Below are 17217 nucleotides of genomic sequence, written 5' to 3' on the forward strand. Positions count from 1 at the left end.
TTGCCATGGAGTCCAAAAGAAAATAGTATCTATGGAAATAAAGACTGAAAGTGAAATTGGAAAAATAATCTGAAAAATACTGGACTGCTCTGTTAATGAAACAGGGGCCATGGTGAACAATAAAAGGCTATCTAGTCTAATCTGCTTCTCTGTGATAAGTAGCAAGTGGTAAAAATGTGCAATCTTACAACAGCCCTAAATGTCTGCTGTCTCCTGTCACTGAAGATGTCCATGTTTTATTGGGATATAATATTTCTTCTTGGCATGAAAGCATGGATTAAGCAAAGGAATAAAAACTATGGTTCTACTTTACCGGCATAAATTAATACATCTGAAATAAACAAATGTTGTGGCAGCTATGCTAACGTTCTTAATTAAAACCTACAATACTTAGTCAAAGATATGATCTTTCTCATTTTCATGAAGAAAAATCCCATATGATCCATTTGAAGTATACTTCCTCACTATTTGTGGGAACTTTACTAGTACTCTTGGCCTACCTTTTCCCAAGATTGTATTCATTAGTCAAACATGAAATGCCATCAAAATTTTCATGATGCCACTATGGAAGATGATGAAGTAAAATAATATCAAATGATTCAACTGTTTTTAAAAGAGAGGTGGTTTCATAACCATCAAGTAGAAATCAAAGAGTCTGGTTGGCTCTTTATTGTAACAAAGCTTTTATTGGCATCAGAAGTCCACACAACAAGCAGCTTTTATCAGTATCTACTCAGGCAGGAGTATCACTCACTAAGCTGTGTCTTTATATTCTTTGTGACAATAAAGAAATTGCATGGCAAACAGCAGCAATCTGCAAGGACTTGGAAGTCACACTTGCCTAAGCCATCACTCTAGATTAAGATGTTTGCCTTAGTTTGTCAGTGGGTTAGTGAAGAATGTGTTGCCTTTCAAGGGCATAATATCATGGAGATGCATGTATACCTTTTATTTACTTGCAGCTGTGTAAGGGCAGGTACTCTTCGACCCATATAAAGATCCATGTATTAGATTCAAGTAAACATCCAAAAAGAGCCATCAGTAGCATTCAGTTCTCAGTATGTTGTTCCGTACAATGACTGATCTGAAAACATAAGCCCAACTGATCTAACCTGAATCTGTGTGCAATTTGAATCTTCCTGCTCATTTAGAATATTAGCTCTGTCTGCATCATTAAGCTGAACACTAATTTGTTCCTAAACTGTCCTCATCCATCACCCGTTGGCAGGGCCATGTTGATGAAGTCCCCTGTGGCCCATATCTGTGAGACCTGCCCCCAGCTAATCTGCTCTTTCAAAATATGAAATGGGGTACACACTCATTGCCAAAGGGTCCTTTGAACAATACTGGTAGAAAAACAATAAAAACAACTTCATCACTTTTTGCATTATTGAAACTTCCTTTCTGTCTAAATCATTCCTGATGACTCAACACAGGTCATAAAAACCCCCACATTAAACCAGTTTTCCGATGAAACACTTGAAAAGGAATAGTACATTGCCAAATAGAAAATGAAATAAAAAATACATCATATATTATTCAGGACTAGAAGATGTTTTCTAGAAAATGTAATAATCTAGAAAAATAGCCATAGGAGTATCATTTCTGATGCCATCCGTCACTATTTTAGAGTAACCACTATCCTACTTTGGTTCTGAGTGTGTCATGAAGGTCACCAAAATTTGAAAATACACACATACATATACAAATATAATAAAATAAAACCCCTATCCCCAGTCCAAAGTAACCCCAAGTCTCCCAAGTATGGAAGGGGGGCCTAGCTCCTGTTTGCAGGGGATTAAAGCAGGTAGCCCTAGATCTATAAAACTAGATTGTATCTTAGAGCCCTGGCACAACATTGGGACTTTAGTCCATGTGAGCTGGGAAGAGAAAGGATGACAGAATTGGCTAACAGCTGTTAAGTCTTTGGTACATGCTAGCCACTGTCCTAAGCCTTTGTCATAAAGTATCTGCCATCAACTCTATGAGGAAGGTACTTTCATTATCTCCATATTACAAGTGAGGAAACTGAGGCCTAGTATGTTAAGAAAAATCAGTCCTTCTCTAACTTTAATGTGCATTATTTATCAGAGGCTCTTGTTAAAATGCAATTTATGATTCCGCAGATCTGGGCTGGGGCCAGCAATTTCTGCATTCCTGACAAACTCCTAAGTGATGCTCCTGGTCCATAGACCACACTTTGAGCAACAAGAAAGTACACTGTTCAAGGTCCTAGAGGTAGTAAGAAGTCAAGCCAAGAAGTGGCTCAGTTGGCCTGGTTCCAGAGCTCATGTTCTTGCCAACAGGCTTAGCATCTGTGTGGCAGACATATCATATCCTGGGTACTGTGCATTGGCTCGAAGATTCAAAACAAATGCCGGTCCCCTTTCCTATTGTATTTTCTAGCAACAACAATCATTTTTTTAAGTGCCCACTACAGACCAGGCACTGTGGTAAACATTTGAAACAAAAAAATATTCCCTGGTTCAAAGAATTTCATTTAATCCACCAAAGTGATTGGCCATTGGATTCTCTTCTTATAGGAAGCAAATCACAGCTCCACTGATAGACAAAATATTCCAGTGAATAGTTTAATGAACATGCACAGAAAAGGTAGAGCATTTTAAAAAGGCTGGAATAAAATAACAAACCTCTAGCACCAAAGGTAATCAATTTAATATAATCTTTGGGGATTGAGAAAGAATTTTTAAAATCTTACAGCGCTTCAGAGGTATCATTTGGAACATTAATTATAGTTCAATAGATGTAGAAGGTGGAGTTTGGGCCTGATTCTATAAAATTATCAGAAAATGATTTTAAAAAGAGAGTAGTGATATTTTGTTTATTTGTCATGAGGGTTTCATTTTCTTTTATAAAATGGAAATTTTGCTAATTCCTGTTTTCATTACATAGTTGGAACATAAATTTTTGGATTATGTATGAGATTTCTGGAAGGTACAGGTCATACAAAATAATACCTTCAGTAAAAGCTGCACAAAATGTCCATTAGTCTTCATTTACTCAGAACAAATTTAGAAGGTTTGAAAAGAGATAGGCAGTTCATTTCTACCACCTAAATTTTTTTCTTTATCTTCCTTCAAGAAAACAGACTCCAGCAGCCCGCCTGCATTTTTGGCACACACCACAGTAATCAGAATGCTCCAGCGATTCCCGAGATGGAGCTCAGCAGCTGTAAATACCCTGCCTGGGCTCCCGCTCCTCTGCCAAGTGCAGATCTCACCATCTCAGCATATGCACAGCGTCCTCTGAAAGACTTCAGCATTCACAGAGTAAAAAGGATAAATTATTCACATCACTGGCCATTAAGGCCTCCAGGAGAGGGAAGCCCCATGCTACAAGTTGTAGAGGTCTTTCATTAAAAGAGTGCACATGCCAGCCAGATGGCATTTCCTTGAGCCTAGGACTTTTCCCTCCCACTTGGAATCCCAGGATGACTTCGCAGAGGTGACTTCAGAAAAATCAAAACATTCTGAGGCCCCCAGCAAGCACCACACTTAACTTCAACAACCAACAAAGTTGTTTCTCACCTACTCTCCGGGACAGTTTGCTTTTAACTACTTATGTTTTAAAACAAACATCTAACCATAAAAAATGAAAACACTTTCAACAGAGCCATCCTTTTTGTCTTTCAAAGCCTGCCCCAGGGCCTGTCTTAGCCTCTGGCTCCTCTAAACCCCCTCATGACCTTGATGGTACTGCTTCTTTCAAACATACTCCATTTAACGTGTACATGTGCATCTTCTAAAGTGTAAGCTACTTGAGCGTCCAGTTCCTCTTATTAATCTTTAATCCCCTGCTCTCATCAATGGGTTTATTATACAAAAGATTGCCCAGAAGATGGCAGATAAAAACCAATGCAAGAGCTGTTCCTGGTGGATAAACACAAACGTGAGCCCTGTTTCTTGGACACGTACACTGCCCAGTGTGGTCAACCATCTCTGCCGTCCCCTCTGCCAAGCTCGGACCTCCCCACTGCCAGGACTGTCTCTGGTGCTCTGCACACCCTGAGTCATAGTGCACCCTGCTTTCCACGTGCAATTATAAAGCATTTTCACACCCAATGTGTTTAGTAAGAGTTGAAGAGTTGTTTAAGGGTTATATTTTACAAGTTGGACAAAACTTTTTGGCATATGGCAAATTTTGTGGATCCCTTGCTATCCACATGTTAGGTGATGGAGGTACCAACTGTATTAGACCTACTAGTATTGGATGAGTGCCGCTTCAAAAGGGTAAGCAAATATGTTATAAGTAATTGCACCACAGTATATGTGAAGCATTACGAAAAGGAAGGAGCAACTAATTCTGCTTTTGGAATAGTGTTCAGACTTCTTGGAAAAGAATATAGGACTGTGTCTTCCTACCTCAACCCCACACACACACCCCAAATATGGCAGGCTGGCAGAATTCTCAGTACAGTGAAATGTTATTTTATGTGTTTTCACTTATAACATTGAAAAAGAATATTACAGTAAAAATCTGTGTTGGAAGAAAAATTCCTGGCAGAATGATAATGTATTTTTAATAATTTGATGTGATATCAACTTTAAGTTGTTCTAGTATGACTGCCAAAATTTTGTCGTTTCAAGGAAGATTTACACAAGAGGCACTCATTAAAGCTGTGCAAAACTCCAAGAAATTCACACCCTCTGGCTTAAAGTCATTAGCATGTGTAACACACGTTTTCAAGTACTGTGAGATTTTATTTTGGATAAAATGAGAATTAAGTCTGAAGCTTATCACTTTATATCATCAGTAGGCCTCCACGACTGATTTGTGTTTGGCAAGTGTTAGCTAACTTACAATCCTAGAATAATTTTCATTTTGTACTACATTGCACCGCTGGCAAAAAATTATTGATAAGAACATACTCTCTAACAATTATGATGTATCTATAGTCCACATTCAGAGCTCGTCTTAAAAGCAATTTGATTTTAAAAAATTATATTTGTCTATTTCAAAGTTTTTTCCATTCTACGTTTTCAAGTTATATTTCAATAATTTATTCTAGCATGTAATGTTTCATCAAAAAGTCTCACTTAATATAAAGATAAACGCTTATTTCATAGAATGTTCTTTCATATTAATTAAATACTTTCTTAGTAATCTGGGCAGTAAGACTTGAAAAAATTGGACAAAATTATCAGAAGTTATATTTTTCAAAACCAAAAAATATTGAAAAAATAGTATAATGTGATATAAAGTTGAGTTTTAAAATTTGTCTACTTGGCTGAAATTAACAACACAATTCTTCAACATAACCCATTGTAAGATTATGTCCACTATATAACCAAAATATCTAGGGAAGACGCAAAAATTCCTTCTTTCCTTCTGATAGCCATATTCAGAAGAATACTTACTAACGCAGACTCTGAATGTAAACTTTGGAGTGAGACAAACCTTGGGCGAGTCTTGCCTTACTTAGCTAAGTCAGTTTCTCCAGCTGTCCGACGTGTTTCCCCATCTGTACTGAGGATGTGAATACTGTCTACCTTAAGGAGCTGCTGAAGAATTAAGCGAGATACTCCACAGAAGCAGGCTTTGTACAGCGCTAAGTTCACAACAAGCACTCAAAGACGTTGCCTATCATTGCCAGCAGTTCCCAACGTTGCAGGCATTGTGGGATTTCTATAACTGGTATTGCCTCCGCCCTGGCCTCCTACAGCACATTCTCCAGCAGCACGGCCTCCCCGAAGTCAGATCGTGAAACTCTATTGCTGGAAAATCCTCCGGTGGCTCCCTTCTCGCCAGGGCCTTCCCCACCCGGTCCCCCTATTCTGACTTTATCTCTTGCTACTGCCTCACACCGCTGCCCCATCCACGCCGGCCCCCTTGCTTTGCGGGCATGGCCCTGCCATAGGCTTGCTGCTCCCTTTGCCCGAGATACCCAAATGCAGGCTTCCCGAGAATGCCTTCCCTGAATGTCAGCCCACCAGAGAAGCCTCCTGACCACCTTACAGAGAGAGCACCTCTGCAACACTCTCTCCCTCTGACTCTGCTAAACATTTCTCCATAGGACATACACTCACTTTAACAGTTATTTGTTTCTTTAGTTTATCATCTTCTCCCCCAACTACAATGTGCTCCATTCGGGTAGGCATTCTGACTCTTTCCTTCTACATCCTGGCACCTGGAACTAGGTCTGGTTCTAGACATAAGGATCCGATCACTATTTGTTTAAGCAGTTAATTAACTGTGTGACAAATATTAGAGGAGACTCCTATTTTTTTCTAGGTCCAATAGCTTCATCTCATCTGACAGGAGAGGATGAAGAGTGTCTCATTTAGGAAACACAAGCAACATGTGAACTAAATTCATTCAAGGAGATCTTGGAGCCCAGGAGTTAGTTCACTTAATGCTCTTGTTCAAAAGTTTATAAAATATTTTATTCATTGACCACATGTTAAACAAGACTATTTTTCACTGTTTAGGGCAGTGCTACTCAAAGCGCTGTGTCCTGGACCTGCAGCATTAGTAATACCTGGGGGCTTGTTGGAAATGCAGTTTCTCAGCCTCCACCCAAGGCCAACTGGTCTGGGCTTCTATAAGGCCTCCAATGATTCTGATGAGCTCAAAGCCCGAGAAGCACAGCTGCAAGGAATGCTTTAGTGACTTCTTCCAGTTCTTTGACTTCCTCTAAGTACTGGTTATTAATATAAATCATGGTATCACCTCTCATGTTGACCAGTCATCTTTTTCCACCTACAAATACCTGAAAGTCATGTTCTCAGATTTCCGAAGTTTCCATTTGTTTCAGCTACATGTGTGGCTTTGGCACAACTATTCACCTTTTAGAGCACTCCCATGTTTAGCCAGCATTTAAATTCTTCCTGGTCTAATCCAAATATTCTGGAAACACAAAGAAAACTGGATGTATTTCTTTCTCTAAGGCAGAGATTTTCAAACATTTTGTTACCAATGACCTTTTTGTTTTTCCAAATGACAGGTGGTGTGTATGTTTAAAACAGACAGATAGGAAGCTGCTCAGGCTGCCGGGACCGACTACTTCAAACCATGCATAACCACGGTATTTGAAGAGGTGAAGTCTCATTTTCTTTGTATAATTTTAAATGAAGCATTAGTTCTTAAAGGTAACACACAGAAATTCTGATGATTGATTTTCTATGCTTACAATTTTAAGCAATTTAGTAAACATTTATCACCACTTTTCTAGGAGATTTGGGGGGAAATTACAGTTAGTTGGACAAAAACCTGGTCTTCAAAGCAATTCAACAGATGAACTCAGAACTGGAGTACAAAATAGAAAGTTACAAAAGAGAGATACAAGAGTTCTGAAAAGAAAGTGATTCCTTCCAGTTGTGAAGATGAAGAGAGGACCACTTGTATTTCTTCTTTCAGTTTAACACAGAGTTAAATCTGAAAGTTAACCTGAGATAACCCATTTCTCTTTTCTCCCTCCCTTACAGATGCAACATGGATAACACCTTTCAGCAACAGCACTCAGGGTGCCAGGAAGGGCTGCAGGGAGAAGTGTAATTATTTTCCATTCACCTATTTAAAGACAGCTGTATTTTTTTCTGCTTTTTCATAACCTCAAATGGTGCTGTTATGATCATGTATATAGATGTCTCTTCATGTACTCTGAGTTGCAGAATATGCATCTCTTCAATTTCGCTGATTATTGTGAAGCTGTATTAATAGAATTGCTCTCAGTAGTTGCTGCATGAATTGACATTCACACCATCCTGTATAAAAGCACTTACTGTCCTATATCCTAACCAACACTCGCTATGGTCAGACTGTTAACTTATGGTCTACCAGGTAAGGGTACAATGAAATGATATTGTTTTAATATTCATTTCATTAATCATTGGTGAGAACTTGAACATATTTCCATGGTAACTGCTCATTCCAGTTTTCTCCTAAATATTGTTTTTGTCTACCACTTTGGTTTCTTGTTTTTGTACTTGCCAAACTAATCAATATTTCTTTTTATATCTTTATCATTCAGATTGATTCGTATTAACTCTTTTCTAAGCATCATTCCTTGCACTCTATTTCTTCATCTTGGGCTCAAATTCAGTCATCCTGGTACTAAATACTTCAACATTTCTTTCAAACTGAGGGTAATTAACCTCAGTGGTTGTCTAAAAGTATCTTTCTTTCTCTTACTCTTGAATCATAATTTTGTTGGGTGTACACTTCTAAGTTAAATGGTGTTCCCCTCAGCAGCTTGATATTTCTACACTACCATTCTTCTTCTTTTATTTCTATTGGGAGCCATTCAAATTATTGTTTCCAATTGAGATAATCTCTTTGTTCAATTTTAAGATCTGCTATTTCTCCTTGGCATTTTGCTTCTTTTGTAAGGTGAATTTATTTTTATTTTAATTGATCAAGATTGCTTGCATGCTTTTTAAATTTGCTTGGGACCATGTACTCTTCTATCAGAGGATCTATCTATATGGCAAAATGCTCAGCTTTTCTCTTAGGAAACTGTCTCTCCTCTCTGTTCTCTACTCCCCCATAATGGAATTCTTATTAGAATAGAATATTATAAATTAGGCCTTCTCATTCTAAGCTCCTCGTCTGCTAAACTCCTTTTAACATGTCAGTGTGTATTGCATTCTAGGCAATTCCTTCCTAACTGTCTTCTACTTCACTAACTATCTCTTAGCATTGCCCAATTTCCTGTTTTAACCATCAATTTAAGGGTTTGTTGTTTTTCTTCCAATAGCTAAAATTACGTTCTTTTCAATAGTTACCTTTTCCCCATTATGTCTGTTTTCTGTTTTAGGTTTCAGGTTTTTTTCTTTTTATTCTGTTATATAAAATACATTTGTTGAGTATTCTGTTTCAGGTTGTTTTATTTTCTCAAATTTGAGGGGAAAACAACCTTCTAGTTTCTGGTGTATGCTCACTTCCACTTATAGAGGAAGAAAAACTAATGTTCTCTCTACCTTTCGTAATTCTTAGCTGAGACCCCCTGTAACAAAAGACATTAATAAGAAAAAACTAACAAATGTATTAATATGTATATCTCATGTATACAGCAGTCACCTATTATCTGTGGTTTGGGTTACTTGCAATATAGTACAATAAGATATTTTGAGAAACGGAGAGAGAGAGACCACATACACATAACTTTTATTACAGTGCATTGTTATAATTGTTTTATTATTAATAGTTATTGATGATTTCTTATTGTATCTAACTTATAAATTAAGTTTTATGACAGATATTTGTGTACAATTGACTCTTAAGCAATGTGAGGTTAGGGTTAATGACCCCTCACATAGTTGAGCATCTGCATATAACTTTTGATTCTCCAAAAACTTAATTATGAATAGCCTACTATTTCCTGGAAGCCTTACCAATGCATAGTCAATTAACACATATTTTGTTTGTTATGTGTATTATACACTGTATTCTTACAATAAAGCAAGCTAAAGAAACGAAAATGTTATCAAGAAAATTATAAGGAAGATAAAATATATTTACTATCCATTAAGTGGAGTGGATCATCATAAAGGTCTCTATCCTCTAGTGTTCATGTTGAGTGGGTGAAGTGGAGGAGGAAGAGGAGGGCTTGGTCTTGCAGTTTCAAGGTGGCAAAGGCAGAAGAGGAGAAGGAGGTGCAAGGGAGGCAGGAGAGGCAGGCTTATTTGGTACGACCTCACACCTTCAGTGTTGAACTCATGGGGTCTGGGAGGCCAGGGGCATTGTCCATTATCAAAAGGAGTTTAAGGAAGTCCCTTACTGGCAAGGTACTTCCTGACTTCAGGGATGAAGCCCTGGTGCAACCAGTCCAGGCCACCTTCTTGTACAACGAAAAGACTGGCAGCTAGAATTTATCTTTTCTCTTCAAGGCTCAGATAAGGGCAGTCCTGATCCTAAACCTGACTGCATTTGCACAAAACACAAAACAGTAGAGGGTAGCCTATCCATTCCTGCTTTAAATTCCTGCTTACCTCTCTTCCTTACTAATAAATGTCCTTTTGTGGATTTTTTTTTTTTTTTTTTTGGAATACTGTACTTTTGTCTGCATTACAAACCTATTCAGAGAGATTTTTTTTTCTCCTCAATGATTTCCTTAATGGTGTCTAGAAATTCATCTGCTGCCCCTTGGTTGGCAGAAGCTGCTTCTCCTGTTATCTGGACATTTTTTTAAGCCAGAGCGCTTTCTAAAACTATCAAACCATCCTTTGCCGGCATTAAATTTGTCAGCTTTAGATCCTTCCTCTTCCTTTTGCTTTAAGTTTTCATACACTGACTTCACAACCTAGAATCACATGAGAGTCTACAGGTATGCCTTTCTTATAGCAATTCTGCACCCACGTAAAAACTCCATTTCCAGTATGACATAAAAAGGTATTTGGCAAAAAGTGCAAGGGTTCTGTGCCTGCGGGTGTAGCTGTAGCAATGTCTTCATGAATTTCCTTTCCTTTTTTTATGATGGTCTTTACACTAGATTCATGTATGCAACTGCTGCTGCAGACCTCAATCTATGGTACCTATCAAGCAATTCAACTTGTTCTTATAATGTCATGACTTTTTTTGCTTCTTGGGAGCACTTCCAGCATCACTAGTGGCACTGCTTATGGGTCCCATGGTGTTATTCAAGGATTATGGTATTGCACTAAACATGATGAAAAGTATGCCAGAACCGGGAAAGATCATTTTTTACTGCAATTTGCAATTTACTGGAGGGACAAACTGCCCACATGGAGATGATTAGTGTCACAAGACGTTTTAAGCTGATACTTACAACACTTGAGCTCACCACAATAGTAACGGGAGGTGGCTATGAAATCATTGCAGTAGTATATATGTACTACAGTTAATTTTATGCAGGCAATGATTTAATACTGCATCTTTACATTTGTTTATATTTCTTTCAGCTGCAAATGGCACTATGTATGGTTTGTGTGTGTATAACTTTTGATATATTTTAACTTTTTATAATAGATTTGTATATGTTTTATGGTAGTAAATGATAAAATAGACTAACATCTACATATATTCATGACATACCTAACTTGTCCTTATTTTTTTCAGTATTTCTAGACTATGTAGTTTGCCAATGAGCTTTTTTCAAATTGTCACAAATGTCCCAAAAATTTTCCAATTATATATTGAAATAAATCCATGTATAAGTGGACACCCACAGTTCAAAGCCATATTGTTCAAGGGTCAACTGGATGGGGAAAATCACAGGCTACATGAGGTTTTATATGATCCGTGATCTGCATTTCTCCGCTGATGAGAAGGACTAGGGCACATGGGCTATACCCAGAGAAGATGGGCAAATCCCAAAGAGGTGGTCTAGAATTCAGGCTTAAAAACCGTCTTCAACTACAGACAAAAGAGAGACAAGTGTGGGGAAGACCAGCTCCAGGGAGCTTACTGGGAAAACTACAGTAAATAAGAGTAAGGTCTGTCATGCAGATTTAAGTTGCTACCTTCTCTATGGAGAAGAGTCTAGTAATTCCATCCTCCTTTTCTTCCTAGTACAGAGAGGGAGAACACTCTTACAAATGGAGATTTCCTTCACAGATGTAAATTTCCCTTACAAAAGGGTAACTTCTGCTCTGTTTTTAGGGCTTCTCTTGTGTCTGCTGTTTCTCAAAATAATCAGCTCAAAACAATCCTTATGCTAAAGTGGCATATTTTGGTGTAGCATATTCTGGTCTCCTACAGTCATATTTTGGGGCGGCATATTCTGGTCTCCTACACACTCGAGGTGGAATTTTCCCTGTTTGATTTATAATGTCGTATCCTGAGTGCCCTTTAGTAGGACTTGTTTTTCTCTGGAGGTATCAATGCCATGCCACCCAGAATGATCTTCTATATGTCCTGCTTGAAATGTCAGGCGTGCTGAAACTGTCCTCACACGGTCAATGAGAATTACAAGCCAGGCTTTAGGCAGAATTAGAGTGAGGTACTAATCAGGGTGCACTGGCACACTTCGACCCACATCCTTGCAGCTGCTAACTAACCTGGAGTCATGCAGCGCTGACCTCCTGCTGCTCCTTTATTCCTGTAGATGGAATCCCTGGTGCCAGAATCATAAGACCTTTTTGTTCATGAATTGCTTAAGGTGTTTTTCAGATCCTGTATTCCTGTTAAGTGGCTGAGGTGAGCCAGTCTGAAGACCCCCACAAGGAAACCAACTCAGCACAAGAATGGTTTCTCCACCTCCCTGTCCCAGGACCTCACCCTCCCTTCTCAACCAATCAGTGATCACCAGTCCAGACCCCTCATAACCCCAACCCCAAACCTCACTGGGAGGCAGAGTAGAGGTTTCCCCCATCTCCTCCTTAGGCTGCTTGGGATGATTAAACTCCCTGTGTTGCAGTCCACTGGTTTGCTGAGCGTCGGGCAATGAGCCTGTTACGGTTCCAGTGACATCAGCTCAGGTCCAGTATTTATATTAATTTTTCATTCTGGATCACGTAAGTATTGCAGGGGTTTAGATTTATCTCATTGTCCCCCATTTCTTTTATCTTTCTCTCAGACTGTTTCCCCAGTTCTCAGGTATCCGGTCTACGTGCAGCAGAGCCCTCTCTCCTCCACAACCAACCCACGACCCGCACGACACCGGCTCGTGGCTGCCACTCCGGGCTTCCTACTCCTCTGCTTACACAGACAGCCATGTTGTTTCTACTTTTTCACTTGTACCTGGAAACTATCCTTCTTTGCTTTGCAAGCTCATCTATGATTTCAAAAATTCATTAAATTTTATTTAGTGATTTCCACAGGAGGCATTTCCTATCATTTTAGGCTTCCATGTTGCTGGTCCCAGAACACCCTGACACTGTGAAGGCCACAGCAGCCCAGGACTGCCTGTGCCTTGACCCACTGCACGCGGGAGGGAAATAAACTTCTGCCCTATAAAGTCATTGTATCTTGTGTCTTCTGTCACATACAGTCAAAATCAATCCGGGTATACCTTTGACTGTTTAGATTACAGAATAAAAGACTAAGAGAAACATGTTGATGTTTTAAAGTAACAAAAGTATAACCAGCCTTGCCAAAGAAAAGCGCTTTGGAATGGTCTGTAGCACAGAGGGCAGGCAGGCTCCCTTCACACTGAGGATATTACTGACATTGTGATGTGTCACCTTAGAACCCGCAGGTGACTAAAATTATCTCTAAAGTTATCTTTCCACTTTTTAGAATTTTTCTACATCACCAGAAACAATCATCCAAAAGCATTTTAAGAAAGTAAGAAATAAAAGAAAGGTGAGAGGACGTGCTTGTACCTTAATCACACATCCAGACCCCAGCACAACTCATCGCATGTCCCCACCACCCCCAGCTCCTCGGGTAAGAAAGTATTAAATGCTATCATCACGGTCCCGACACCTTCTCCTCCTACCTGTCACGGTCAATCTCAGTGTGAAAACCCTGTCTCGTAGTACTTATTATAAACGTATTCACCTCAAATTTTACAACCGAGTACTCCACTTCTACTGATGTCTCCTTGTAGCGATTTAGAGACTCCAATACAAACCTTATCACAAACTAAATATGTACATAGCAAGGCCACTCTGCAAGGAAACTCGACTAAACAAACAATGTGTCACACGCTTGGACAGAGTTACTGTGGTTACCTGCACTTCCAGCTGGTGGAGAGTCGCTCCCGCTCTCAGGGTTCAGAATCACAGCCAGCCCCACGGAGTCTGCCGGGAGGAGGGAGCTGCTGAGGTCCACCCGAGTTAGGCTCTGGGGCTCCCTCCCAGGGCCTCTCATGGGGCCTCTGGGGCCGTCCCTGCCAGTTGCGTTTGTTTCTTGACCTTTTCTCCACGGTCTCTGCACAATGTGAACGATGCTCTGCTGATCCAGGTCACAGTTCTATTTGGGAGCAAGGTAAAAAATAATAAATAAATAAATAAGAAAATAGCAAACATTCAATGCCAGATAGAATTTAACTTGTCTTCAGTTCTAGAATGTGCAAAATTTTCTAAAGTCTGTTTGTATACAATGTCTACATGCAGTAGAGGAACTGAAAGGAAAGTGGCATGTGTAATTGACCAGCTTAGGCAGGCTTACCCTGCCAGGAGGGCCACAGCACTTATATACCACACGTGTTAGACAAGCAACACTGACCTGAGGCCAGAAATAGAAATTTGGGAATAAGTGGAACATGACAAAAAAAAAAAAAAAACCCAAACAAAAACCTAAAGTAATATTCAAAGGAACATGAAATCTAGTAGGAAAAGAAATGACCACACTGAATCTACAAACACAGTGAGAAACAATATTCTTAAATTTTAAAACTGATTTACTTTAGAAGTGATATGTCCATATAATTATCTAATTTAAATATCAGCCTTCATGTCTATTTTATAAAAGCACAGAAATTTAGTTATCATCAATCCCAGGGCATTTCTCTACAGATTTTAACGTGAATGTGCTCACAGTAGCTCCACGTACACCCCTCCATCACTAGCAAACACAATGCTACACCAGTGGAGACACAGGTAAAAAGCACATTGTGCCACCAGGGTTCGTTTGCTCTTTCTGCCAACTTAACTGTTAAAATCAGTAAACATTTACAAAAATGTTTTGCTTCCATATATTGATGTGTATAAACAGGAGACTCTTTAAATTAGAATAAAAATTAGAAGCCAGATTGTTTGCTAGGACAAAAATTACACCACCTTAAATCAAATCCCAGTTTCAGAATATCTACTAAACAGAAACAGTTACTCATCTACCTGCAACCCTCTTCAGTCAGAGCAAGGACCTTATTCTCTCAATAAATCTATGTCTTCGAACTATTTCTTGCCATTCTCTCTCACCTTAGGAAGGCTCAAAGAACTCTCTCAACCCACATTCACTGAAATGTGAAATGCAACCACGCCAATGACAACAATACATTCTTCCCTCCCTTGCTTCTCCCTCAAGTTCTCTTGTGGCCACCACTATCAAAATCCCTCCAAGAGTAGTGTTGTCACTCACCAGCACCCCTTACCCTGCATATAACTGCTTGGCATCTGCCCCCTCCACTCAGGATGTCACCAGGATGCCCTTTGCCCGTAAATGCCATTCCTACCTCTTCCCTATGCTTCCATCCTCCCAGCTCCCAGTGTCTCTCCAGGACAGCTCCTACCCAGCAGAGGTGACTGTCCATCATTCTCTGACACTAAGTCCTTCCCACCTGACTGCTGACTTCCCGGTTTCTGTCAAAACACTCCCCCTGTCCCCCACACACCAGGCTTCCAGCCTTCCCCCACTGCATAAAAGCCCGATTACCCTCCTGTGTTTTCTAATGGGCTTCAGTGGATTCACCGTCTTGGATTCCTCCTCCCCACCCTGATACCCGGCAAGGTGCCAAGAGTTACTAATTCTGCCTCAGAAAAGCCCTTCGCATCTTCATCTCCTTTATATTTCAATTGTCACCTCCCCTTTTTCAGCCTTCATCATAATAGCTTTGTAATTACTCCTTTTACCTGTGGTTTCTCCCTACTCCAACCTATTACATGCAAGAATTCTTGGTGTGTGCTACATAATCCTTCTGAAGAGTCTCACTATTATTTGTTAAATGGAATCTAACATCTTAGATCTCCTTGAAGTCTGTTTATACTTTTCTTCTTTCTGGATCAACTCTCTTAAGATTTTTATCTTCTTTACCGCTCCTTTATGGTGTATGTGGTAGATAGATACTCTTCAAAAATATTCACCCCATACATTATAGGCGTAATTGTTCTTCCTTCTTCCTCCCTTTGACTTTGTGCTCACCCGTGTGACTGGGTTTGGCCAATGGGACATTAGCAGATGTGACTAGATTGGGGCCTTGTATTTCCCCCACTGCTAAGGCCTCTTAAAAAGAATGTCCCTGAAAGCTTCCACCTCCTTCAAGGGCCCCAGAACTGCATACCTGGCGCAGACCTGAGCCCCAGCCACACAGAGAACCAAGGCAGCCACACCCACGGCAAGAAGCAGAGCCTTCCCGTTGAAGCCAGCCTAGGGCCGCGGACCCTCAGCTTACCTGAAGACGCATGAGATAGACATGCTTGTAATTTACGGACTGACACTTTGCAGTTGTTTCTTAAACTATAATAGCAGACAACCTTCCATTTTCCATTCTACTTTGAGCAGCAGACACCCTACCCACGACTCAGCATCACCTCCATTCCTAGGCAGCGCTCCAGCAACAACGCTCAGCCTCTAGCCTAAGCTGTTTCAAACAAACTAGCATCACGACCTGAATACACTCAGAAACGAGCACATGAGGACAGGAGCTTTGCACCAAGGAGAGACAGAGTTGAGTATGAGCACCCTAACTCAGTGTGTTCTTTCCAAGGAGGCTCAAGAATTCGGTCAGATTAAAGTCCCCTCTCCACGATCAGCACTTAAGCACTTCATGTGATCCTCCCAGATAAAAGTAATACCTTTCTCTCTCATCTGAATCCAAAAATTTTGCTTACTGTGCTCTTCTTATTGCAGTGGTTAGAGCTTGGACAGAATGTGTTTTGTGTTTGTGTGTATGCATGTCTGTGTCTTACCTTAGTTTAGAAATACTTAATTTAGAAATACTTAAGAGCAGCAACTGGGTCACATATTTACCAGAACGCCTCCCACAGCACTCTGAACCTAGTAGATGAATATATATGTATGATGAATATGTATATTCATTCAGGAATATATATGTTAAGTGAAAAAGTGAATGACATGCAAGAATGAATGAGTGAGTGAATGTGAACAGTCGTGAGCTCAGTACCTAATGCCCTCCTGGGAGAATCAGCAGGATGTGGAAGAACATGGAATTTAAAGTCAAGCAGACTCAAGCCCTACATAATTCATTAGCTATATGGTTTTGGCAAATTATTTTTCCTGCCTAAGCTTGTTTCCATCATTAACAATAATACTGTCAGCTCTGAAGACTGTTCTGAAGGTTTAAGGAAGTGCAGAGTGAAGATCCACAATACCAGTGCCCAGCTGGTAGTGCTGGTATCACCATTTACGAGTTCTGAAAACTAAAGAGGATGGGTCCCTGGCTCTTCAGCTGCTACGCTCACAGTCCTATTTGGAAAATATGCAAAGAAGGTAGAATAAGCAGAAGCTATAAATGGAACAATCCTTCTGGTAGCATTCCAGCTTCCTGTGAACTAAAAATTGGTACAAAAAAAAAAAAATTTCTATATATGCTCAGATACCATGGAACACATGAACCTGAGTGAATTTCAGGGGCAGAAATCCAAAAGATGAGTATCCTCTCCTTTCAAATCC

The 17217-nt window shown here is 39.9% G+C and overlaps 1 protein-coding gene across 1 annotated transcript in view; it reads right to left on the reverse strand.

Annotated features, from left to right (window-relative positions):
- Window positions 1-17217, reverse strand: part of PRKN (parkin RBR E3 ubiquitin protein ligase) — a 1165698-nt gene that overhangs the window by 771366 nt on the left and 377115 nt on the right. Inside the window, exon 3 of the mRNA XM_069487460.1 lies at window positions 13596-13836. Within this exon, the coding sequence (XP_069343561.1) occupies window positions 13596-13836 (241 nt within the window). The remainder of the gene's footprint in view (window positions 1-13595; window positions 13837-17217) is intronic.

Source organism: Eulemur rufifrons, chromosome 15 (genome assembly GCF_041146395.1).
Source record: "Eulemur rufifrons isolate Redbay chromosome 15, OSU_ERuf_1, whole genome shotgun sequence".
NCBI lineage: Eukaryota > Metazoa > Chordata > Mammalia > Primates > Lemuridae > Eulemur > Eulemur rufifrons.